At 47.3% G+C, this 24,600-nt stretch overlaps 4 protein-coding genes across 4 annotated transcripts; all 4 read right to left on the reverse strand.

Moving 5' to 3' along the window:
• Positions 1–2,328: 2,328 nt before the first annotated feature.
• On the reverse strand, positions 2,329–2,900 carry LAJ45_08938 (uncharacterized protein; the record flags this gene model as incomplete). Its single annotated transcript, XM_046118486.1, has 2 exons — positions 2,329–2,786; positions 2,843–2,900. The coding sequence occupies 2 exons, from the start codon at positions 2,898–2,900 to the stop codon at positions 2,329–2,331; spliced, it is 516 nt and encodes a 171-aa protein (XP_045968442.1).
• Positions 2,901–4,824: 1,924 nt separating this feature from the next.
• LAJ45_08939 (uncharacterized protein) lies at positions 4,825–5,747 on the reverse strand (the record flags this gene model as incomplete). Its single annotated transcript, XM_046118487.1, has 2 exons — positions 4,825–5,587; positions 5,644–5,747. 2 exons carry the CDS (start codon positions 5,745–5,747, stop codon positions 4,825–4,827), a joined length of 867 nt encoding a protein of 288 aa, XP_045968443.1.
• Positions 5,748–16,621: 10,874 nt separating this feature from the next.
• Positions 16,622–18,589, reverse strand: LAJ45_08940 (uncharacterized protein; the record flags this gene model as incomplete). Its single annotated transcript, XM_046118488.1, has 1 exon — positions 16,622–17,215. The coding sequence occupies one exon, from the start codon at positions 17,213–17,215 to the stop codon at positions 16,622–16,624; it is 594 nt and encodes a 197-aa protein (XP_045968444.1).
• Positions 18,590–23,521: 4,932 nt separating this feature from the next.
• LAJ45_08941 (uncharacterized protein) lies at positions 23,522–23,794 on the reverse strand (the record flags this gene model as incomplete). Its single annotated transcript, XM_046118489.1, has 2 exons — positions 23,522–23,715; positions 23,779–23,794. The coding sequence occupies 2 exons, from the start codon at positions 23,792–23,794 to the stop codon at positions 23,522–23,524; spliced, it is 210 nt and encodes a 69-aa protein (XP_045968445.1).
• Between the last annotated feature and the right edge of the window lie 806 nt (positions 23,795–24,600).

The following is a 24,600-nucleotide window of genomic DNA, read 5'->3' on the forward strand; positions in this document are numbered from 1 at the left end:
TCATCACTCGACACGCCACTTCACCAATTGCAAGGCATGCGTCCCATTACTTGCATGCAGCCTTCCAAATAACACTTCATCCTAGAGTACCGCAGAAACTCGCCAACTTGATTATCTCCGTGCAGGGATTTCTTCATTGATGATTGGCTGAAAGGCAGAGATCAGCTTCAGATATTTCCTCTACAAGTTAGTTTTTGGTCAGATCCGCTAGCAAAGTTCGTGAGTTTTTGCGGTACCTCTAGGCCTGCGTCCATACCCAAAATAGCTCTTCGATCCTTGATCCCATCCCTTCTGTACGTACATGGTGGGCAGTATTACTCCATCAAGATCTAATTTATTGCTAACGCCGCTCTGGGTATCACTAGCACCTCTCTAGATCTAGCCGCGAAGCGTTGTGACCTGTACCAACCTCTTTCGGGAGTCCTGATTTCCTGCTTGGGGCGATCGCCAGCGCTGAAAAGCGGTGAAGTTTCCAACAGCTTAAGGATGCCACTTTTGATTAATACCACTTATCCCAAAAGGATGTGCAAAAAGTAAAACTTCTGCCAAGTAATGGCCGCACCGGGATTTGGACCACGGCACAAGGGTTTTGGTAAATCGAACTCATGTACCTACAGGTGTTCACCGTTTGAAATCCCAGTGGTACCTGTGGTTTTTTTTCGTGGATTTGGCTGTGCTCTCTGGAGCAAGCTTGGCACTCATTGTGATCCTCTGTTATGAGCCTAGCTAGCTCGGAACTAGCTACATTTTACACCACTTGTGCAGTCGATATGGGCGTGGGAAATGGCTATGGGATCATTATATTCGTAACTACAATGGAGGGTAAGGGGCTGGTTGGCGGTTTGAGGGGACACATTCTCTGGAAGATGTAAGATGGGAACACGTTTTGGAAAGAACCCTCGGGTGGTAACCTCCGGTGCACCCCTAGTCAGGCATATATAAGACGACTAGATCACGATCATGAAGTCTGGCATGGGGCGCATTTAGCATTCGAAAACTACCTCCATAACACATCCATTCCTTAGGGGATGAACATCGATCGATAAGACTACATCCGAATACCTGTGGTCTGGCCAAACGATAGGGTTGGCTTAGCGGACACCACGCTGCGGTCGATTCTCTTATTTTTGATGTGCTGATTCCCTGTCTTTTGGGGAATATAGAAGTTCTTGCGGTGTTTGTCGTCCGAATTTTACCACTTTCTCTATCCTGTAATCATCAAAGAAATTCAATAATCCAGGATAACCTATCTGTACACTGACAGCATAAATTTCTTAGTATTTATAGCGCTTCATGGCTCTAGGCAAATAACCTATTCGGCTATCAACATACATGGTGAGGAGGATTGTCGAGCTCCAAGTAGGTGGGAATTCTGTGCTATTCAATATAGTATACTCGACCAATAGGTTCTAGTTCTCGTCTGTCAAGGTGCTTCCGTGCGTTGTAGGGAAGTAAATCGCAATGCGAGTGAGAACCTATGATCAACACCGCCCCTGTTTACAGGCATTTAGAATTAGCTTTCTTAAATTTATAATAAACCTCAACCAAGGACTACATCCAAACTATCATGCAGCATCCAAAGTACTGTGGGGTCTATCTACAGACGTATTTGTGAATTTCAATACACCGGCGGGCATCGCGGGTGTGGTTGGTTGCGGGTGCGGGCATGTGATGTGCGGGCTTCTGGGTCTTTCGGTGTCGGAAAAAATAAGACGACCGGCGGCGAAGTACGTGCTAGTGGGCCGCCGGTCACCAATGGCTTGTATTAATTTGTGATTAACGTTGTGTGCGCGTATGATCGATCGACCGATAATGTCTAAAATCTTCTTTTCGTTGTACACCACATCATCATATACGCCCGAGACTGCTTGTACTGCGCTTTGTTATCTCGCCAGTGACAAGTCCGCAAGACACTCTGTAAAGTTTCGACACCCGGCTAAAAACCCATGACCGAAGGAGACAAAACATTTGGTCGCCTCCTTCATGAGTTTGCCGCGTGAAGTGGCGCGGTATAGTTTAACTCAGTATGAGTCCCTAGCTACTTCATATTCACTTTACACTTATCTAGCTATTGATATCACCATTTGAGATATATCAACGTCAAGATTAACAGGGTACCGATAAAGTTTACTTCAATCAATGCGGACATGTATGTATTATCTATCCGTAGCGCCGTCACTTTCGTTACTAACTTCATGCAGACTCGAGAACACCTATCATGCAGCATCAACATAAGCCCGTCTATATCACATCTCCCAATGAGCTACTGGTAAGCACAGGTAGCTACGAAATCAGGAGAGACTCCGACCGCCCAAAAGGAAAATGCAATTAACCGCCTGAGGATAAACCCTTAGGACCCTCCGCTTCCAGCTGTTTCTCTAGTTCTCGCCGTCTCATATCGTTCTCTATTCTAGCCTTCTCCCGCTCTAATATGACCCATCGTATCTCCTCATCCTCTTTTTCCAATCCTTTCCTCAAATACCTGAAATCTAATCTAGCCCCAGTCGGGACTGTTAGATCTCCTCCTCCCCACTTCTCAATATCACCAGTTTCTGGGGGTGAATCCCAGCCTTTATAGCACCGGTCTACACCCCATTGGCCAGTCTCTTCTGCATCTAGCCTGGCCTGAACATTCGCCATTGCTTGCCGTTGCCGCCGTACCCGCCGCAGATATAAGAGCCCGATGATCAGGGACATTATTAAGAGCGGGACAAGGACCGCAAGTGTTATTTTCCCAGCCGAGGATGGGGAGTGTGGGGTAAGATCAATATCGGTGTACGCGTGATCTGCAGAGGATATTAGTGAAAAAAAATCGGGGTCTGAGTGATGCACCATGACTTACTCCTCCTCAGCAACCGTCTTGTAAATCCTGTCTTCGGCATCGCTGCTGGTATGGCCATTTGGAATCGACAATTAATGTTATCGACCTACAAACACTCCTCGCTTGACGGCTGTAGTCCTTTATATAAAGCCACGAACACTTGTGATCAGACTTGCATCTAGAAATAGATGTTGTCAAGAGCCTCTCTCAGATGACCATCTTCCGAGACATGTGGTCGCCTAGCTTGGCCTGTTGAGGCTTGTGTTCCGATTGCCAAGGCGAGTGATACAGGGTGTATCTCGGTAGCTCCCGTCAGCGCGTTGATGACATCGAGATTTGGGTCATCTTGGCTGTGGATGTTTGCCCTTCTGGGACTCTCCTTGGTGGAGGAATCTGGGGACTCCACAGTAAGACACGCGATGCCGGGTTACCGGGGCTACTGTTGTTCCGGGTGTAGGAGCTGTGCATGTGATGTGGGTGGCTACATGATCAAAGGGAGGGAGCATCATGCACATACAAGAAGGACGTTTACTGGCATCAAGAGCATAAAAGGTTGGTAGTGCGTTATGTGATCATGCGGGTCTAAGTTAACATAAGAGGCCGGTGAACAGACTACATAAAGTATAAACTACATGTACTTCTCCCGAGATCCTTCCCACTCCAATTCTACCACTACCATGCTCAGCCATATAGAGAGTACAGACTACACAGTTTCATCACACCCAGATACCATGCGATACTCAGATGTCGTCAAAAATCGTTCCGCATGTCATTGGATCACTGTTTAGTCAATTGAAGAACCGAACTCCAGAAATCGAGTGATATCTCAGGGGGTCGTAGCGTTCTTGCATAGCCGGGGAATGGTCGGATTCTCCTCTCCTATGGACCTATAGTGGTGCCATTCTCCACTGACCCGATAGCTGATGACGTGCAGACATTTCTCCTCTACTCGTATTTTCGTGACGTTTGTAAAAGGAACCACTATTGCATACCATACAAATACGCGCCAAGTCCACAATTTAGTATGGTATGCAATAGCGGTTCCTTTTACAAACGTCACGAAATTACGAGTACTCTACTCTATTTCTGAACACTGCATGTATACAGGTGTGGAGTAAATACATGTATGTAGCCTCCCCACCGCAAATGGAAAGTCCATGCCTCTACTCTAGTATGGCTTGCTGGAGGAAGTTGGCTGACAAAATTAGTTATATCGACCTGTCAAGGAATAAACGTCACGAATTTCTGATTTAATTGTTTAATTGGTACAAAACTACCCCACGCGGGTAAGAGCACCCGTCTACATACGGGTAGTCCATAGGTGCGTTTTCGTTGTTTGCCGATAAACACCTGCATACCATTATTAATTACATATGTTTGGTAGTAATGGTCTGGGTTATGCGGGCTCGATCCTCGCCCGGAGGTGGATACCATAGCCAGTGGGCAAGGAATCGCCGTCCTGGTGAGGAGATCTGTGTCCGACGTCATAGGGTCAAGATCCCAGATAGTAACGGGTATGGTTGATCATGGAGCTGGTATCCTAGAGAAATGTCTCAACACCTTAGGGAACAAGGAACAACTAAGGAAATCTTATTTGACATGGATCTGGGGTCTCATAGATGTGGTTATGCATGGGAACTCGTGAAAGTTCTAACGCCACAAGGTAGCAAGAAAGGAGGACGCATTGTAGGTATTTACATATACGTCACACGGAGGTTTTAGGATCCAATCCCCAAAGGCGTTTTGACAATGGACCATAAGTCGTGGCTGAGGCGCAACCGAAAGGACAGATCGGTTCAAACATTTAAATTACTGACCTCTTTAAACAGTACTTAGTCTAAACCCCAGATTCCTGCTGAGTTGGACAACATGGAATCTCAGGACTCATAACTACCTCCTGCAGCCATCCCCACAACATTAAATAATTTATACAACCTAAAGAAGTTCTACATCAGAAACGAATATAACCGAGCCGATCAGATCACACCAGTTGATTCCGGCTCCTAATTTTCCCCGGATGACCCCTTCTTGACCGTAAACAGGATGGAGCTAGGAATCTCGACCTCTGTAATCTGCGGCGCGTCATTTCCTTCCAACTCCAGTCTCTTCTTATCTACCTTACTTGTATCTAGAGGAGCCTCGAGTTCCGCAATAAACGCGTTATTGTTTACGCCCGTGGCTACACCCGCGCCAACACGAGAACCCATATCAGAACCTGAATTCGCACTAGCACCCGCAAATCCGGCACCCCTCATGCTCGAAGTTGTTCCCGTACCCGCACTCACACCCGAAACCGCAGAGAACTGACTGTTTCTCATGCTCGCAGCACCCGAAACGAACAAGTTACCTTTTATCCCAGTCCCTGGACTCATAGACATAACCGGGCTTGAGTCTAATTCCATGCACCCCACCATCGACGACCCATCAAGCTCAGCAATAAACACTTTCCCCATTCCTCCTGGTCCTGGGTCCAATTCCGAAACCGCCGTGTCTAATCGCACATCTCCATACCCCTTCTCCGCATCCGACTGATTCTTTTCGATTGGGAAGGCAGGCTCCAATGGTGGGGTGGCGGTAGCGGCGGCAGCAGCATGGCGTCGCCGTCTCCAGTAGAATATGCAGGCCCCTATTAGGATTATGACGATGGGGATTGCGACACCCATAAGAATATAGCCTACGGAGCTTATCATGGGATGCGGCGCGTGATTGGGCGTGGGCTCTGTGGTTGCGGTTGAGGACTCGATTGTTGTGGATAAGGGGGTGGAGCTACGTAACGTATGTTAGGCCTACATACCAGCAGTAAAGAGGAGATGCAGACTTACCTTTCTGAAGATGAGGTTGAAACCGGACATGGCGTTGGGTTGGCATCGGTTCCACAGTTGTCCCAGATATCTGTTGTAGTAGTAGTTGTTGCGAATAGTGCCATTATTAATTAATTGTGGATATACCGTACCCTGAGTGAGTGAAGGGATGCGGTTGGATGGGGCTTGTTGGAGAGAGAGGAAGAGTAATGTCTAAATATTGTCAACGTCCCCCCTTTTGACTTAAAAGGAATGCTGATGTCTCATATAAGCATATCGGGCCGGTAGTCTAATGTAGGGTGGAAATGAGGTTTGATGTCTCGGATATTGGGTAAGTGACAACTAGGATACCAACGACGTCCGTGTGTTTTTTCGGGGGGTGATTCATCATGTCTCACTCGTATTCGGGCTTAACTACTATTGTGCACAAATAATCTTAGGATCTGCACTAATGGACTCGGGGATTATATTAGGATCTGCAGGTGGATTGGTATATACAGGGTATCTAATACCTACTCCAGAGTAAACATTTACCGAAAGCTTGCCGCTGAATATATTCGCTATCTGAGCGCGGTTCGCATAGCAACTCCTGCGAATTGGCGATAGAGCTTGTATCCCGAACCTCGCTTGAAAAGCGCCCCCAAACAATGCTGAATACATTGAAGCAAAAGTCCATAGTGTGATCTCCGCGGCGACACTGATCGACATGAAAGTGCACGATGGACCAGCCACATCTCAACCTTTATCGCATGGGTTTCCGCCATCTATTTTACACACGTTAGATACTTGCAGTTAGTAAACATGAGCCTACAAGGAAAAATTCAGGCTCTCTTGCAGACTCGGAGGATGTGGTGGGGTATTCTGTGGTTAGCGCCGGCGGTCTAACTACTTTGGGATGGAAGGATTAGGGGAATTGCGGGCTAGCGACATGAAGTGGGGGCAGCAATCCGATCGGAGGTTTTGGGCAGCAAGCCATTGTGGGTCGCCGAGTGCGGAAACCGTTGTTTGTAAGGGGCTGTCAAGGCTTAGACTTGTGATGGGATCTGTATGGTGGGGGGTAGTGGTAGAACTATCGCGAGTGACGTATTCCTGGGGTGGCTTTATGCGGACACCTGCTGCGACTTTGGATAACGTATTAAGGATCGATGCTACGAAGTCTTTAGTAAAATTCCAATTACAATCGACTAACTAAGACCATACCTGTATTACTAGAGAAATATAAATTAATGAATTAAACAAAAAAAAAAAAAACTAGAGAAATATATATATATGCCAAGACACCAATCAACCAATACCGGCGGGTAGCGCTAATAAGGCTACAACCAATTCAACATTATGGGGTGTTGAACTTTAGTATGAAACTAGAGGAACGAGATTTACGTTGCGGCAGAGCTCGAGTTGGTAAGTTGTGTTGCGAGATTGTCTAGTTATTAAGGTGGCATTTACTGCTGTATTGACAGAGCGCCTAGTAATCGTGGTTACGTTGAAATTGGACAACAATGGAATTAGCAACTTGAGCTTCGAAATCTTCGATGAAGTAGATAATGTTACCTGACAGACAATAGAGACAGCGCATATCTCAGTACGCGAAAGGGCTTTCCTAGTTGATACGTCAGCGCGATAAGTTCGACTCATTTGAATTCCTGGTAAATGTCGCTTCCAGATCAGTACAAGCGGGATATCCGGGACTCTGGTAAATCCATCATCTAAATAGCTCTACCTAGACGGACTGAAACTTTCTCCCCTAGGTACTTGCGACACTTGTACCTGAGGGCTGCCTACAGGCTCATCAGATCTGGTATCGGGAGCTTACGACCCGTGGCCGCATTTCTCTGCCCAACGTGGACCTATCTTCCAGTACCGCCATAGGCTCACAGAACCAGTCCCTCGAACTCTATTCCCAGTTTGTACCTCACCTATTCTGGCACCACCACCCCGCCATGGAGCCACAGGTACAACACCGTTCCTAGCACCTACAGGTGCTTCCAATATGTGCACCCCACACTGAACATCTCCTTCCCCTTCCGGAGCTTCCAGATAGCTCTTCTCACTGGCCTTCGAGCCTCGAATATATGCAACACCACTAGCCTCTCCTAGTCTCTTTACTACCAGCTGGATTCCTGAGATATATTGCCATTGGTTCTGATCTGCTAGAATTTGTGTTAATGCTTGTTTTATTGATAGAAAGCCGGACAATGAGGAGAGAGAGCGTTAACGTTCAGCCAGAAAGTGACAGCTCGGCGAAAAAATGCAAAGACGTCTAGAGTAATATTTGGCCTTACCCCCCCAAAGAGGTATGGAGCTGTGCATGTGTTACGCATACCGACTCTTACCTGGCCTCATCTTCTACGTCATAAGGCTATCTTTCAAGGACTTTATCAAAAAGGAAGCTCTTTATGACTCCGGACTATATCTTCCTGATTGCCAATCCAAAACTCTATATATGACACTCGAGGACCAATCAATGAATTAAACAAAAAAAAAAAAAAAAAAAAACACACGAGGACCAAGTGTTACAGGAACTACGGAAGCACTGTTCTACAGGCTTAGGACAGTGAGAAATACGAGTGACGGGTTGTGATGCAAGGCCGGTCGGGTAACGGAAGGGCAAGCATAGAAAGGTATCGGGTAGTGTGGGGGCACGCGGTGTCACCACGCTAGGCCATACTATTATGACGGCACGCTTACTGTTGGGTGTCTCACCCAAAATAGAATAGTAAGCGGGGCTTACGGCTGTAGGCTGCTCTACTTAGAGAAGTAGGTCTAGGATAATAGTATGGTACAACCCGATGACTGGCAATTGCAAGGTTCATGGTTACGCGTCGGAATTAGAATGGAGGACGGGACTATGCGGGGGCGCTTTTCTATCTGGGTTATCTTCGGGAGCGTTGTCCTATTCTATTATCGTTGTATCAGTTAGTATTAGAAAGCGGGCCTTGGCATAGGTTCCAACATGTATAAATAGGGCTTGATTCTGCGAAGACTTGAGGGTATCATCAACCATCAAGTCAAGGGAATCCGGTTTACAATATCATCAGTTTAAACGCTACAGAATTATCGCTTAGCACTGGCCATTTCCCCAAACACTATATTGTGCCTTATCCCTAGCTTTTACTCTTTACCTATCGCATACACTACCAGAAGTCTCGATAAGACAGCTACTCGCTTAAACCAATACTCTGAGTATTTTGCTTAGTGGCGGATAGTCACCGTGCTCTCAGTAGAAGAATAAGCTCTTAGTCTATTAGAAAGACCAAAGTACTATATGCACCCCCGAGCAGCAACCGCAGCCATCAATAACTACCTTTGCGCTACATCCTTCATCGTTCAAAGAGGAAGCGCCGAACATCTATACTGCGGATACCTTCACTACTCAGGTTTCTTCGCGGAAGCAGGAACTACCACTACTTTCGAAGAACACGACCCCGAAATCCTCAACTACCCAGAACTCTTCCCGATCAAGATCACTCTCTCCCAACGATCTTTCGGACTTGCCCACCCGGCCCCCTGGTTCATTGCTCAACCCTGGTGCATAAGGCAACCACAGCTCAAACTCGAGCAACTTAGCAATGTCAAGGGCTCATCAGCAACGGTCGGAGGAAGACTACAACATGGAGAGTTCAATCGCCTTGAGAGATCGAGGTATATTACAAACCCAGGCGAAGAGGCGCCACAGGAAAGAGAGAGATGTGCCGATAGGCTCCCTCTTCACATCGACGAGGCAGGAAGAATCTTATGGGCAGGCGAGGAGGCGGCAGGTAGACCACCGGGAGTTCTCCCCATACGTCACCCCAATCAGAGAAAGATCCTCTACTCAGAGGCCCTCGGTGCCTCGGGTAATGGACGACGACGAGGATACCAACATGGACGTAGAGGAACGGCGGGTGGAGAACCCTTTTGGCGACCTTATTGGGCAAGAAGTCCAGCGACAAGGGGCCCCCGTGGTACAACAGCTCAGCCGCGGGATCGAGGAACTCAGCATGCACATGCGGGATATCCCCATACTCAGGGAACTCACCCGGCAACAGCAGGAGTATACCAACAAGATCGTCGAGGACCTCCACGCCAAGTTCGCGGGGGACAGAGCCGAGCGCGACAATCAGCTCAACCAGGTCATGGCTCAACTGCGGGCGGAATCCACCGCCGCTACCAGCAACCTCGGTCAGGTTCTTGGGCAGATCGTCGAAGCAACTAGGGCGCATCAGGAAAGGCAGGAACGACAAGATCAGCACATAAACGCGTTGACCAACTTCGTCCAGCAACTCCCAAAGGATGGCCCAGTGCAGATACCCGCGGAGGTTATGGCTGCCCTCGAAAGGATGGAACGGGACAGACAAGCCGCGATGGAAGACCAGTTCGCAGGTACGAAAAAGAACCTGGAGGAGATAATTGAGCAGATGCGGGTAGCAGCCAATAGAACGGCAACAGCCCCCGAAGGCTCAGGAGGCGGAGGCGTAGTACCCCCCCAACCCCCTCAGAACCCCCCTAGCAATTCCGGAGAGAGACCGGAAGGATCAGGGAACCAACCCCCCGTACCCCCTCGCTCCGAAGCAAGAAGCCAGCAAAGTGAGCAAGGAGGCAGGGGAGGCGATGGCAATAACGGCAACGGCGGAAACCGCGCAAAACCACGAGACCCATCCCCCTCAGACTCATCCAGCTCCTCCGATTCAGAGGACGATCGCCGAGCACGCGAACGAAGACAGAGAAAACGGGAGGAGCGAAGACGCCGTAACAGGCAGCAAGAGGTAGACCTCATGCACCCCCCTCGCGCCACCCTGGGAGATACGCCAAAACAGGCAAAAATCCCCTTCTCCGGAAAAGCCGACGAAGACGTACGACACTGGATCGACCAAATGGAAGTCTTAATTGAACTTCAGAGGAAAGTCCGGTGGGACGACCAAACTAAGATCCTGTGGGCGTCCCTCGAACTTACCGGGAGTGCGGCAAAATTCTGGCGAAACTTCGTGGAGCGACTATCGGTAGACCCCTGCATCGGAACATGGGAGAATTTCAAAAACGAATTACGGATTCAGTACGGCAATCGAACAAGTCAAGAACAAGCCAAACAGAAGATGGATAAGCTCCGTCAAACTGGCATGATCGATGACTACATCAATGAGATGCAGAATCTGGAATGGGACGCGAAGGTCGGACCCATCGTAATGAAATCCATGATCCTAACAGGAATAAACTCCTCGCTGGAACAACGCCTCTCGAATGCGATCGAGGAACCAGAAGATTTCGCGGAATGGCTAGCCTGGGTTAGGAAGGTCGGACGAAAGGATCACGAGGTGAAGGCCCGGAAAGAGATCTTACGTGGCAAGGATGTCGTGAAACCTCGTGAGGAAAAATCGGAACGGCGAAAATCGCGCAACCCCGCACCTCGGAAAACTTTTTCCGCGTCAGCACACAACTCCAAGGCCTCAGATGACTTAGGTGTCACCAAGGACGAAAAGGAGAAATGGCAAAAGGAAGGAAAGTGTTTCCGTTGTGGTAGAGATAACCACTTCGCGAAAGATTGCGTGGCGACGAGTAAGGTCAGGTTAACCGACCTGAAGAGGAAACGGTATCCTTCCGGAGGAAAGGACCACGGAAGGGAGGGTGAAAAGAAGCGGAAATTGGGCCCCCAGAATGAGGCATTTAGGGCAAGGATTACAACTTTGGAGGATCAAAATTGATTGGGTATTTCTATTTTTCGGTATCTCATGTTGCGATTACGGGTTTCTTTCTACTTTGGGTTATGGAAACAAGGGTTTTATGTATTACGGTTATTTTTATGGGTTGGCCACGAGATTTTCTATGTTTGTTTCGTTATACGCGCGGAAATTCAATTTTCTTTACACACACTCTGAGGATGGGGTTACACCCCGAAACGCCTGGTGCGTAAGTGTTGTACCATGATCTTCATCAAACACTCGAACTCTCTATATAAACCCCCTCACCCCGCGCTCAACAAAGAAAAAATCATCGAAACTCACACCCAAAACCAATACAAACCTTTTACCAAACCAACATACAAACATGTCTTCCAACACACAAGAAACCCGCCTCGAGATCGAGATCTCTTGGGATCACCCCGCAACTAGTACCAAACATGTCGCAACAGTCAACGCACTCTTGGACAGTGGCACAGAAGACTGGATCATGTCTTGGGACTGTATCCACCGCGCGAAAATACCCACCCAACCTCGACCAAAGCCTCTCATCATCAGACAGGCCGATGACACCCCTATGTCCAATTCCGGCACCCACATCACTCAACCCCTTACCCTCCGCATCGGCAACCATCTAGACAGGGCTATCACCTGTGAGGTTGGCTCGTTTGCAGGAGAAGACCTCGTCATACCACATCGATGGCTCAAGGAGCATCAACCAACCATCCATTGGGGACGCAACAGTGTCAGCTTCCATAGCAACAACTGTATAGTCAATGGATGTTTCGTATCAGTCAAGGACATATACGATCAACACCCAGAAGAGCTGGTCATCAGGCTGTTGAGGGCGTCACCCAAGAAGCAGACGACGATCGAGCAACACCCCTTTTGGGCAAGAGCATCGGTAAACGAGGCTCTCGTTAGTGCTATACCGGTGGAGTTTCAGGAATACGCCGACGTGTTCTTCAAGGAAGGAGCCGCTCGACTACCTGACCACTCTGAATGGGATCATACCATTCCTCTTATGGAAGGAAAGCAGCCTCCGTGGGGACCGATCTATTCGCTCTCCCCACCTGAAGATAAGGCACTCCGGGAGTATTTGGACGAGAACTTGCCCTCCGGCAAAGTCGTCCCCTCCACTAGCCCAGCAGCGGCACCCGTCCTGTTCGTTCCGAAAGCTAATGGTAAGCTTCGGTTATGTGTCGACTTTCGTGGTTTGAATGGAATCACAATCAAGAACCGTTATCCACTGCCGCTCATGAACGAGCTGGCCGATGCAACGAAAGGAGCACTCTACTTCACGAAGATAGACCTGAAAAATGGCTATAATCTGATTAGGATTGCTAAGGGCGAAGAATGGGGAACCGCTTTCCGAGCGAGGTACGGCCTTTTCGAGTATAGGGTAATGCCTTTCGGCTTGACCAATGCTCCTGCGTCGTTTCAGGTCATGGTCAATACCATATTCAAGGATCTTCTAGATCAAGGCGTAGTAGTCTACCTGGATGACATCTTAATGTATTCAAAGACTAGAGAAGAGCATACGACTCTTGTACGAGAAGTTTTGGAGCGACTGCGACGACACCATCTATACGGAAACCTCGAGAAAACGGAATGGTATCAACAGGAGGTAGAATTCCTGGGATTTATACTATCAGGAAAAGGGAACCGAGTATCACCAAAGAAAGTCCAGGCGATCGAAGGTTGGTTAACCCCAACCAAGGTCAAGGAACTTCAATGCTTCCTCGGTTTCGCCAATTTCCTAAGACGGTTCATCCACCGATACTCTGAGGTTTGCAGACCCATGACCGATCTCCTGAAGAAAGGTTCCGTATGGAAATGGGGCAGGGAACAGCAGGACGCGTTCGACGAGCTCAAGAGGAGATTTACGTCTGCTCCAATACTCCGGCACTATGACGAACACCGCGAAGCAATCGTGGAGACCGATGCGAGTGACTGGGCCGAGGCCGCAGTACTCTCTCAGGTGTTCGAGGACGGTATTCTACATCCGGTAGCTTACCACTCTCGCAAGTTCAACGAGGCAGAGGTTAACTATGAGATCTACGACAAGGAGATGCTCGCAATAGTTTCTGCCCTCTTAACTTGGAGACATTGGCTGGAAGGGACGGACATCCCTATCCAGATACATTCGGATCACCAAAACCTGCAGTATTTCACAACGACCAAGAAGTTGTCGAGAAGACAAGCCAGATGGGCCGAGAAGATAGCACCTTTTCGCTTCAAGATCCATTACCGACCAGGCGAAAAGAACGGCAAGCCAGATGCACTTACAAGGCGTCCGGAGTTCGCAATGGAAGGGGGAGTAATGCGTGAGCAGCCCGTAAAACAGCTACTCAGCGCAGAACAGTTTGTCAGAAAATCACGGACCAGCGTAGAAACTGGGTCCGAAGTGATTGGCAACCCCGAAGAGAAATGGAATCAGTTGGATCAGTGGTACAACATACCGAGCGTAGAGCTGCCTCAGCCACTACAGGGTTGGTATGAACAGGAAAGACGATGGGTTCGGAGGATGGTTCCGGATGAACACCTCCCTGATTCAAACCTTGAGATCTTCGGACCGCCGGAGGCCGCTATCGAAAAGATAGAGCCTGCCGCTGAATGGAGTCCCGATTCGAATGACCCCACCCACGATGGTCGATGGGTAGTACCGGGCTACGCGGTCAAGCAGGTCATTGAGGAACATCATGATCGACCCGTAGCGGGGCATCTAGGAAGGGATAAAACCCTCGAGTTGATTGATAGGAACTACTGGTGGCCAGGAATGTCCACGGATGTAGCCAACTTCGTCAAGACTTGCGATGTATGCCAGAGAGCCAAGCAACGTCGGAGACACTTGTCACTCCCTCAACCCCTAGAGTTAGCCACCACACCTTGGACTGATATCTCAATGGATTTCGTAGTAGAAATGCCTAAGGAGAAATCAGGATTCCGCAACGTATTGGTAGTCGTGGACCGTTTTACGAAGATGGCTCACTTCATTCCAATGACGGGAATCAACACGGAACAAACCGCCAACGCATTCGTCAAAGACATCTGGCGTTTCCACGGACTTCCTAGGAGCATCGTCTCAGACAGAGGAACGCAGTTCGTGTCAGCATTCTGGGCGGCAATTACGGACAGACTGGGGATTCGTAGAAGACTCTCCACCTCATTCCACCCCCAAACCGACGGCCAAACAGAGCGGACCAACCAATACATGGAAGGTTATATTCGGGCATATACGGCAGGAACAGGCAAGAAATGGAAGGACCTGTTACCTATCTGTGAATACGCCTACAACAATGCGAAGCATACGTCGACGGGGCAATCGCCGTTCTACTGCAATTATGGCTTCCACCCTCGAACGGACTGGCCTACGGATGCAGAGATCGAACGATTAGACGCCAACGGGAACAACTACTTGGATGAGATCATTACGGCTCATGAGTTAGCGAGAGATACGCTACAGAAGACCTTTGATAGGATGGCGTCAAAGCCAGGACCGGCAGTACAGCGGTTCACTATCGGTCAGAAAGTCTTGCTGGATACTCGGAACCTTGGAGGGTACTCCAAGTGGTCAGACAAGTTTACAGGGCCATTCACAGTGTCGGCAGTGGTGGGCAATCGGGCTTACCGCCTGGAGCTTCCAGTAGAATGGAAGGTTCATGATGTCTTTCACGAGATGTTGCTGCGACCCTATCGTGAGGACCCAGACCCCACCCGAAAACAGAATACACGAAAGCGACTGGCAACACCCGAGCCACAGGAGGCATTGGCAGACAAGAACTTCCAGCCAACCTCGAACATACGACCCCATACGCGAAGTCAAGACCCAGCGATCGATAATGACCGGGCTCATAAACGACAACGGAACAGGCGAGACTAAGCTCGATACCTTTCCCTACTCTACGACTTTTCCCACAGTGTTTTTTATCATAGAAAGGGTTTTAACGGTCGAGGGCGACGTCTAGGAAGGGGGAGTAGTGTTACAGGAACTACGGAAGCACTGTTCTACAGGCTTAGGACAGTGAGAAATACGAGTGACGGGTTGTGATGCAAGGCCGGTCGGGTAACGGAAGGGCAAGCATAGAAAGGTATCGGGTAGTGTGGGGGCACGCGGTGTCACCACGCTAGGCCATACTATTATGACGGCACGCTTACTGTTGGGTGTCTCACCCAAAATAGAATAGTAAGCGGGGCTTACGGCTGTAGGCTGCTCTACTTAGAGAAGTAGGTCTAGGATAATAGTATGGTACAACCCGATGACTGGCAATTGCAAGGTTCATGGTTACGCGTCGGAATTAGAATGGAGGACGGGACTATGCGGGGGCGCTTTTCTATCTGGGTTATCTTCGGGAGCGTTATCCTATTCTATTATCGTTGTATCAGTTAGTATTAGAAAGCGGGCCTTGGCATAGGTTCCAACATGTATAAATAGGGCTTGATTCTGCGAAGACTTGAGGGTATCATCAACCATCAAGTCAAGGGAATCCGGTTTACAATATCATCAGTTTAAACGCTACAGAATTATCGCTTAGCACTGGCCATTTCCCCAAACACCAAGATCGAGTGATATCCTGTGATTAACCTATGATGTAGGTCGTCGAGTGATATTCTCTGATTGAATCTCGAGTGATACTATGTGTCTCAGACCACTGGGAGCTCTCCTATTTATAGGAGAGCTCCATTGAGAATGAGAATGGGAAACTAATGCTGAGCTTAGAGGCCCTGGTACAAATGGGGCGGCCCGTGCCCGGGCCTCGAATATTTATATAGGTCAGAAGCTAAAGTTAGGCTAGATTATGATTTTATTCTACTATTATGGGAGTGTAAGAATCTCGACTAGCTACCTTGATCTTTGGGCAATGAGTACAAATGAGGTATATATCCGCACGAGCGATGGAGCAGCCCGTCCATGGCTCGAGCTACTGAACTAATAACCATCGTATCCCTGCTTTTCTACTGACATTGTACTTCTGAGCTCCTTGTCTTGCTCACCAGAAATGAAGGTATATATCACCTACACATATATGGGTATAGGATACTAGTGATACATTATCTTTATTAAGTTTTCACATTCGCTCTTGATACCACACCATATAATTCAGCGCAAAAGATCCAAAGGTTTATAAAATTCAGAAGTGAAAAAGATCCAAATAAGACTTCATGAACTCAGATATTGCTATACTCTTATTGTCAAACTCAGAAAATACAGAAAATACAGGGAAAAAAAAAGGAATGACAACCGATCGTTACATGTAATTCATACTTATATTTACAATCTCGAAATCCCGTCAAATTGCAACGCTCTAGCCTCTTCAACCCCAGCCTGCACATTCCACATGTATCTAGGACTTCAGGTCCGGCACCACTGGTGGTTGTGGTGGTGATTCAGGTCGATATACCTGTAGAATATGCGGCTTGGGGTCGTCATCAGCCGGGCCTGTGCCAGCACTCGGGCCTGTGATATCATCCTTCGGCTTCGGCACCAACTGAACACGCAGTGGCGTATTAATATTAAGTGAAGCCGGCGCCGGCACCCCTTTTTCCAGGTCTTCTCTCGCTTTCCTCCTCTTATCCTTCGCCTCAAATACGTCCTTCGTATCCAACAGCAATGCATCCGCTGCAAAGCTCCGTTCCCGACTGTCCTTCGACCTAACATCCCAGATACGCTCAAAATACCATAAAAGAATTCCCGAAACCGTTACGAGTAACTGGAGTCCCACCCACATCCACACCCTCCAGTAGGTCACCACTCCCTGTAGTAGATCGATTCTCTGTGTCGCGCCGGCACCTAAAAGCTCGTTTCGTGCTCTCTCCCCGCCGTTTTCTCCAAAGTTGTATTGCAAGGAATTCCAGCATGCCACGTAGGACCGCTGCATGGCCAGAATTAAGGACGATGTGTGATTTGATACGTTTTGATCCAGGTCGCCCAAGGCCATGCTATGCATCACGTCATTCATTAAAAATATTGCTTCATTGGTAAACTCGTTCGCAACGATAGGGGCGTCATTACTGCCTTGCACGACCCCCGGAGAAATGACCTTCGCCTGCGATGAGGTTACTCCCCCAGAGAAGCTGACTCTGGCATAGGTATAGCAACCGCTTTTTGCTACTCCGTCATACTGGAAGACAGCGCTTTTGGCTCCGGTTTGTTTTTCAACGTACATCGTTGGGCAGGTCTGGTTCTTGAGCACGGTTTTAAAGAGAAACGCAACTAGACGTGGTTCGTTGAAAATCATAGGAGTTGGGTAGGAGCCCCGATACGTTGCGCTCCCATTCCACTGGGGAAGATCCAGCATTCCAACATTACCGGTAACTGGATGAGTAATTGTATTCTCCTTTGGCTCTGGAAGGGCTCCACGGTAAGGACGTTGGAATGTACTCATAATTTGCTCGGATGGGGGGTTCTGCTCCCACACTATCGAATCGAATCGTAAACAAGGTATCGTGATATTATTCACCGTCGAGCTGTCCTTCAACTGTTTATCTGAGATTTGTCTCCGGCATGCAGTGTTTACATCGCTTAGGGCCTCATGATACAACGACCACGTGAAGGATAGTGCCTCGCTCATGACCTCCTCGCGAATGTCTTCGTCTTCAATATATTCCCTCCAGATCATTGGGTCCCCTCCCGAGGACGGAAATACCTGGAGATCCCTGGGCGAGTGAATGAAACCAATAGATTGCTTCCAACTGATAGAACCAGAAACCAATGGACCCGAGAGTTGAGCAGGTAGTAGAAGCAACAGTAGGATGAGCGTCGTCCATGAGTATTTTTCGCGTGGAACAACCCCCACTTTATAGGATACTATGAACTTGATTTCTGAGAAGGTAAGAGACTTCTTTTCGAGCATGATGCAGGCACACCTCCAGGCCGCGATTCCTGCCCACGATCCCGTTGCGAGTTTGATGAAAACAAGGCCTGTTGAAACGATGGTCGTGATGTCACCGGGGAGGATCCAGTCTCTAACGCTAAAGGTGGCTAGTACCTTAGTGTTGATATCATCGCCGAAGACAAATACCTGCCGGCTTGTTGTTGAACGGTCATTAACTGCATTCACCCTCAGGTCTGGAATCCAAACGAGAATGCAGGTTGCGAGAAGAGCAACAAAGACCAAGTGGATTATGAGAATACCCCACGATTGGAGGAAGTCTGTCAATGGTTTGAAACTTCTGAGGAAGGTCGTGGCAATGGAGGTCTCTCCCAGGACAAGCCCTAACACGCCGCTTCTAGCTCTCTGCTCTGTGCCTTTGCTCCTCGGTGATTCCTGTGTGGTAGGCTGCAGTTTGTCGTCCCCGGCAGAGGTATTCATGACGTGGATCGATTTCTATCTTGCTCTATAACTGATGAAATGGTTTATAGATCAAATATTGTGGTGCATACGGAAGTATCATGAGAAACGTGACTGCGTTCGTTATATATCACAGCCAGCGTTGAAGCGTGAGTCCCCAAGGAAAGGAAAGGGGCCAACACTACGAACACTCATTAAATGGGGTAACAGAATTTGAACACCATTCACACTCACTCACCTATCCTGCCATAGTTTCGCCTTGGCACCCCAAAGTTAACGATTAGAGTAGGACCCCGGCCCCGCCCTGCTCAGCGAGAATCGAGATCCCTCCTCAGCAGGATTCAAATACAAATATTTCTTGGCTGCATGTGGCGAACACTAAGTCTCGGTCAGTAGGGATCTCGCTGACCAGGGAAACGGAGTATTGGCTTCAAAACCCTGACCGCCATCAGCCAGGACCCGCATTAAACCTGCGCGCATGTCACCACGGGTAAGGTAGCTCCCTCCATTCGGGTCGAATCCCAGATGCCGTGGTTGTTTTGTTCCAAAACGAACGCCTGCCTAGGTACCATTCACGGGCACGCCGACTCACACACTGCGCATACATCATGCGCAGCGAACACAAATCGGACTGAAGATCCATCTGTCGATGCTCTGCAGCGACTGTCTAACAAGAAAGACAGGCTGAGTCTCAGACCTGGTGTTAAAGCAGACCTGCTGGCATTGCCGGAGCCTATCACCTCGTGTTAATGGCTATGGCACCTGCCTATGTTTACGTTCTATATATTACGTTCCTGGCATTCTCTAGAAATTGGCTATATAGTATTAACTATGCATGCGAGATCAAAGCTACATTTAACGGAAACTTCCGATGACGGTTGTGGGGCCTTTAAAAGGTAGTTTCTGATTTGATGTGTCGAGCTTTTGTAGTTGGGCGGCTATGTATCTGCTAACTAGGCGCTCTTGAAGCTAATCTCGCAGTCGGAAATATTATCATATCCCGCCGTCCCCACCCTTCGGACCACCCTCCCCAGTCATAACTGAAAATAGACGGTTTCCCTAGCTACCCGAACAACCCCCTCACCCGAACAGTCAACGTCAAAAAGAAAGGATCCGACCGGTTTCTATACAATCATACTCAACTGTTCGGGTGAGGGGGTGTTCGGGTGGCTAGGGAAGTCGGGACCTATTGTGGCCCTTGATATCGGGAGGGCTTATATTAATGGTCCATGTGTTGATCAACCTAGCTATGGGAGGAGTCTACCCAGGGCCAAAATGACCACATTTACTATATCGATTGAGCATAGCCTAATCGCAGGATTATCACTAATCTGAGCTAGAAACCCAGTTGCGGCACATTCTTCATCTCGCTAAATAGCCACTCAACTACCTAGTTCTGTTGAGATAGTAAAACATGGACCACGTGTGGAGTTTTAACCTACACGGAAATCTTGGAGGACGATCATTACCGATTGGGCCCTGCATATGCGCCAACATTTAAGCTTATTTGCTCCGCCGCTAAATTTCATCACTAATCTCGAATAATCCCTACTCAGCTCACCATGCACTCCTTCTCTATTCTACCTACCTATCATCCAGGGTTTTCTAACCAAAATATCCCTTACTGCCGAAGAATGGTCTCCCCATACCGCATCGTTTGGGATCCGAGTGATGCCTTGTGACGAAGTGTTTCGGTTGGAGTTGCGGTATTTGCAATGGTATTGTGGGGTGACAAAAGTTCTCGTGATTTTTTACGTGGATGTATCATGAAACGACTCTAATTCCACGACTACAAAAGATATTCAGGAGACAGCTACGCGACTCGAGAGCTTAAGATTGATAGGAACATACCTCTTAGGTATAATTCCAATTACCGACTTTGTAGATTGGTCTTTTGGAAATTCCCCTGCTGGTTGCTATGCGAAAATCACGAGAACTTTTGTCACCCCACAATACATATCTTTTTACCGAGAGACACTCTTATCTTCACCTATCATTGCTAGAGAGTCACGGCCAGGCTTACTGTATCTGTGAGTAATCAACTCAATGGGTCTAATACCATTGTGAAATTTCGTTCATTAGAATAACGATCGTCACCGCAGGAAAAGAGTAGAAAGAGATTTACCGATTATTGGATAGCATGAAATGGAAAATTTCCCTTTGGACAAGCCACGTCAAACACAACTATAAGTTTTATTAGTGGCGGTAGTGTTGAGAAACGCATGGCTAATCCTTCTCTACCAAGCATAGCGCTGTACGTGTCGGAGATTATTATTTAGGGCATTGCCTGAGTCGACCGGACTGAACGGGGTTGGTAGGGAATTCCGTTCCCACCGGCACGGAGGCGTTTCCTTTCGGGGTTATGGTCGCGACTTCCAATTAACCGGGTTGATAGCGAGGTAGTCACTCAAGACCGCTATGCAGGCAAAGAAGTATGACACGTATCAGTAATGCGATGTTATTTCCATGATGAGGAAAAAGTCTTGCTCGACCAGTTGATCATAGCAGGTTCACTATGGAAAACAAACTATGGAAATGATGGGAATGTGGGAATGTGATAAATGCGATAGGTGGAAAGGTCAAACTTTATTTCTTCTGCCAATAGTGGGCGGATTAGCAATATGATGCATACATATATCTTGCCTACTCTACTGATATTCGTATACCCAGAGTAGGTATTTGGATGTAGGTCACTCTATCACCTAGAGACATGATTCCCCAGAAAGTAATTCAAGCGGGACTCCGAAATTGATCACATGTATTGAAAAGATTTGATTTTACGTAATCTGAAAGCCGGAATAGTGATATAGGATGTCACTCTAAATAACAAGCGCCTAGGTCTAGAACTTCTATTTTCCTGGTCATTACCTGAAAAGGTAGCTACTCACCGTCTTTACTACAATACTAATATTGCTTTACGGGAAGGCCCGATGGACTCCCCACAAATACAGAGCTAAATAAAATATCATTACACCACCTAGTGTAGAGTAATCGAGGTTTGTTTTCTTCTGGTCTTGACTGGTGGGGGGATGTGGAATCACACAAATGCGCTTACTCGCGAAGTATGTAGGGAAACACCGTATGTCCATGCATGCCATCAAAGTAATGACTACTCTACACTAAGCAAGATATTAAGGTCGCAAAAGAAAAGAGCCACTCTATGATATATATCGTCCGACGCGCTACCAGAAGAAGCTTGAATCATTCTGCCCACCTGCTCATGTGCTGATCATGAGTCGCTCCGGCAGAGCTAGAGATAAAGCTACATCTAATAAGTATATAATTATAACCTGCATATGCAATGTGCTTTTATAGTCTTCTGATTGGTTCATTGAGAGCTGTTTTTGTTTCACTTGAAACATGTTGTGTTGGATATTAACATAGGGTATTGTGCTGAGTGTTGCCAGAGTGTTAATAAGGTTTCTACTGGTTCTGGGAATCAGTTAGTAGTTCGATTTTAGCAGCTTGGTGGCTGCTAAAGGGATATACCTGTAGTTTTAACTGGAGAAATTGTCTGACCTATCCGTTGATATATCGGGGATATCAGAAAAGGCACATATTGACCAGAGCAGATCTAGATATAGTGATGGACGTTGCCTGCCAGGAGGGGTCGAGGGCCGCGCAGCGGCCTGAGAGCCCCGACTGACAGGCAAAAGAGAAATAAGCCGCAAAGCGGCTTGCCTGTATATTGGACTGATTGATATACATATAGTACCGGCCGAAGGCTGGAAACTCCTTGTATGTATATACGTATCTATTCCTTCAGATTCAGTAGCCTCAAAGTACTGCGACGGGTATAGTATAAATTAATGAGGATCGGACATTATTTACATCCTCGCTGTTATGGAAACTTTCTATGATGATTGAAGCGAATCTTAATATAAGAATGCAGTCTTTCGGGATATATCGATGGTTTAACTCGGGAAAGGATGTAAAATATGCCAAGGTGTCGTCAGGCCTAGTATCTAAAACCTAGCCTTACTGATAGGATTGAATGGGCCCAATAACAGACATCGCGTGTTTAAGACACATGCACGTGGTTGAAATATTTGAGACTTTGGCAACACCAACCAGAAATGTCGGCAAACTTTATGTAGCTTTATTAACGTGCGGGGATGTCAGGTACGCACTAGAGTACATGTATTGTACATATGTATGAGTGGTTTCGGAAGTGGGACAACATGAAGCTTTTATAGGCTAGGTCACTATCGACTGATAATGTGAGATCTAATAGGCTTAGTTAAGTTGTATTATTAGAACGTACTATTTACATTACTTCTGGCTGGATCAGAACGTATTAAAGAGTTTTTAAGTAGTGTACTAATAAGATTATCTGTTCCAAATCTTGTATGTCTTTCTATAATATAGGGCCACACAGTGGTCGTTTTGTGTACCTATTCTGCCAATGGTGTAGGCCCACGATCAAGAAGGTAGGTTCAACCAACTGAAGGCTGGCAGTAACGTTTTAATTTATATGGACTCCAACTTGTGGACGAGCTGGGGAACTAATTATATGTAACCTGATCGTTCCCACCTTTAATTGCGATTTCGTATAAGCGTGATAAAGTGAGCGGAAACTACGTCGATCTGTCTTGTCAGATTGTAAATTATTATCAGTTTTGCCAGTTTGTCTATCTCGTAAAATTGACATTCCTAATTGACCTTCTCAAGACAAGATGAAAGACGTCTTCTAATGAAATTCCGTAAAAACAACCACCAAATGAAGTATACAATATTGCAACAAAGTATATATATCTCCCTTGGTTAGGTTTATATCTTCCGGAAATTGAGCTTACCAAAGGCCGGCTATCGATGAACATTCCCAACTCCAACCCTACAAAATATCCATGGTAACTGCATCTACTCTTATACTGCCTCCGACCCCGGATAAAGTACACTCCGCATACATCTTGATAACAGCACTCGTAACACCCGGAGGAGCGACATAAACGTCTACATGTGCAGCAAACGCTTGCGTATCGGCGGTAAAAGTGCTTGACCCTCCTTGGTTTCCAATGAGGTAGGTAACCGTACAAACGCCCCCGTTCGCTGCAGTCCATGCTGCGAAGCGATATTTAACACCGGGGCAAACTGTAATGGTTTGGAGAAGAGCAACATTCCAGTTGGGTAGAATGCCTTCAGCTCGGCTAGAGCCAAAATCGGTCATGTCAGTGCTATGTACTAGTAGATGTAGGTTTATAGGCACTTACAACTGGCGCGCGCCATTGCGGGAGTGTTCATTCTTGAACCCGGTTACAGTAGTGTTAAGGCCATAGGTTGACTCCGAGGTCTAAGCAGTGTTGTCGTTAAAATTACCATTAGCAAGTGGTTGAGTGACAGTGCAGGTTGAGGGACGACTTCCTAGTGTTAGAATATATATTTTGAGCTAAAGCGGGAGAAAATACCAAGTAGTTGGTATTGCGGCAGTTACGGTTGTCTTAACAGTTGTCGCCTGTGCAAGAATGGTGCATTAAATGCAACTGCTGCCAGAAAAATAGAAAGCTTCATCGTTTTTGCCGTAGGTAAATATAAGGACTCTTAACAGTATGTAGTTGAGGCGGGGATAGGCTTTGGGATAAATACCGGTCTATTTATTCTTTTCAATTGAGGAAGAAATGTCAGTACTTAAGATAAGTCAGTTTTCAGGGCTTAACGAGATAGAATTAAGGTTGGTATAATTAGCAAGCTGAATATAATCTTTTAGCTCGATAACTCTAGTGTGTGATAAGGCAACAAATTCTTTCTCGATATGTACCACGAGGACGCGGTATATACCGGAAGAAATATGTTGGTTTGTATGACAGGCTTCCCTGAAACTTCAACAACGTGGTGCTGTCTATGTCAGCCCCGATAGTATGGTTATCTTTTAGAAGTTACTTCTAATATGTGTGCAGCTAGAACATTTAAGCAGTGCAGTTCTCTCTCATGAATGTAGACGTAACATATCACTCAATGAGGTGAATGCCGCACCAGATGTCGAGGCAGATCGAGTGGTCGATATGCTACATGAACCGCGTTAACTAGCCACAATT

The sequence above is a fragment of the Morchella importuna genome (assembly GCF_003444635.1).
Source record: "Morchella importuna strain M04M26 chromosome Unknown Morimp01GS032, whole genome shotgun sequence".
NCBI classification, from domain to species: domain Eukaryota; kingdom Fungi; phylum Ascomycota; class Pezizomycetes; order Pezizales; family Morchellaceae; genus Morchella; species Morchella importuna.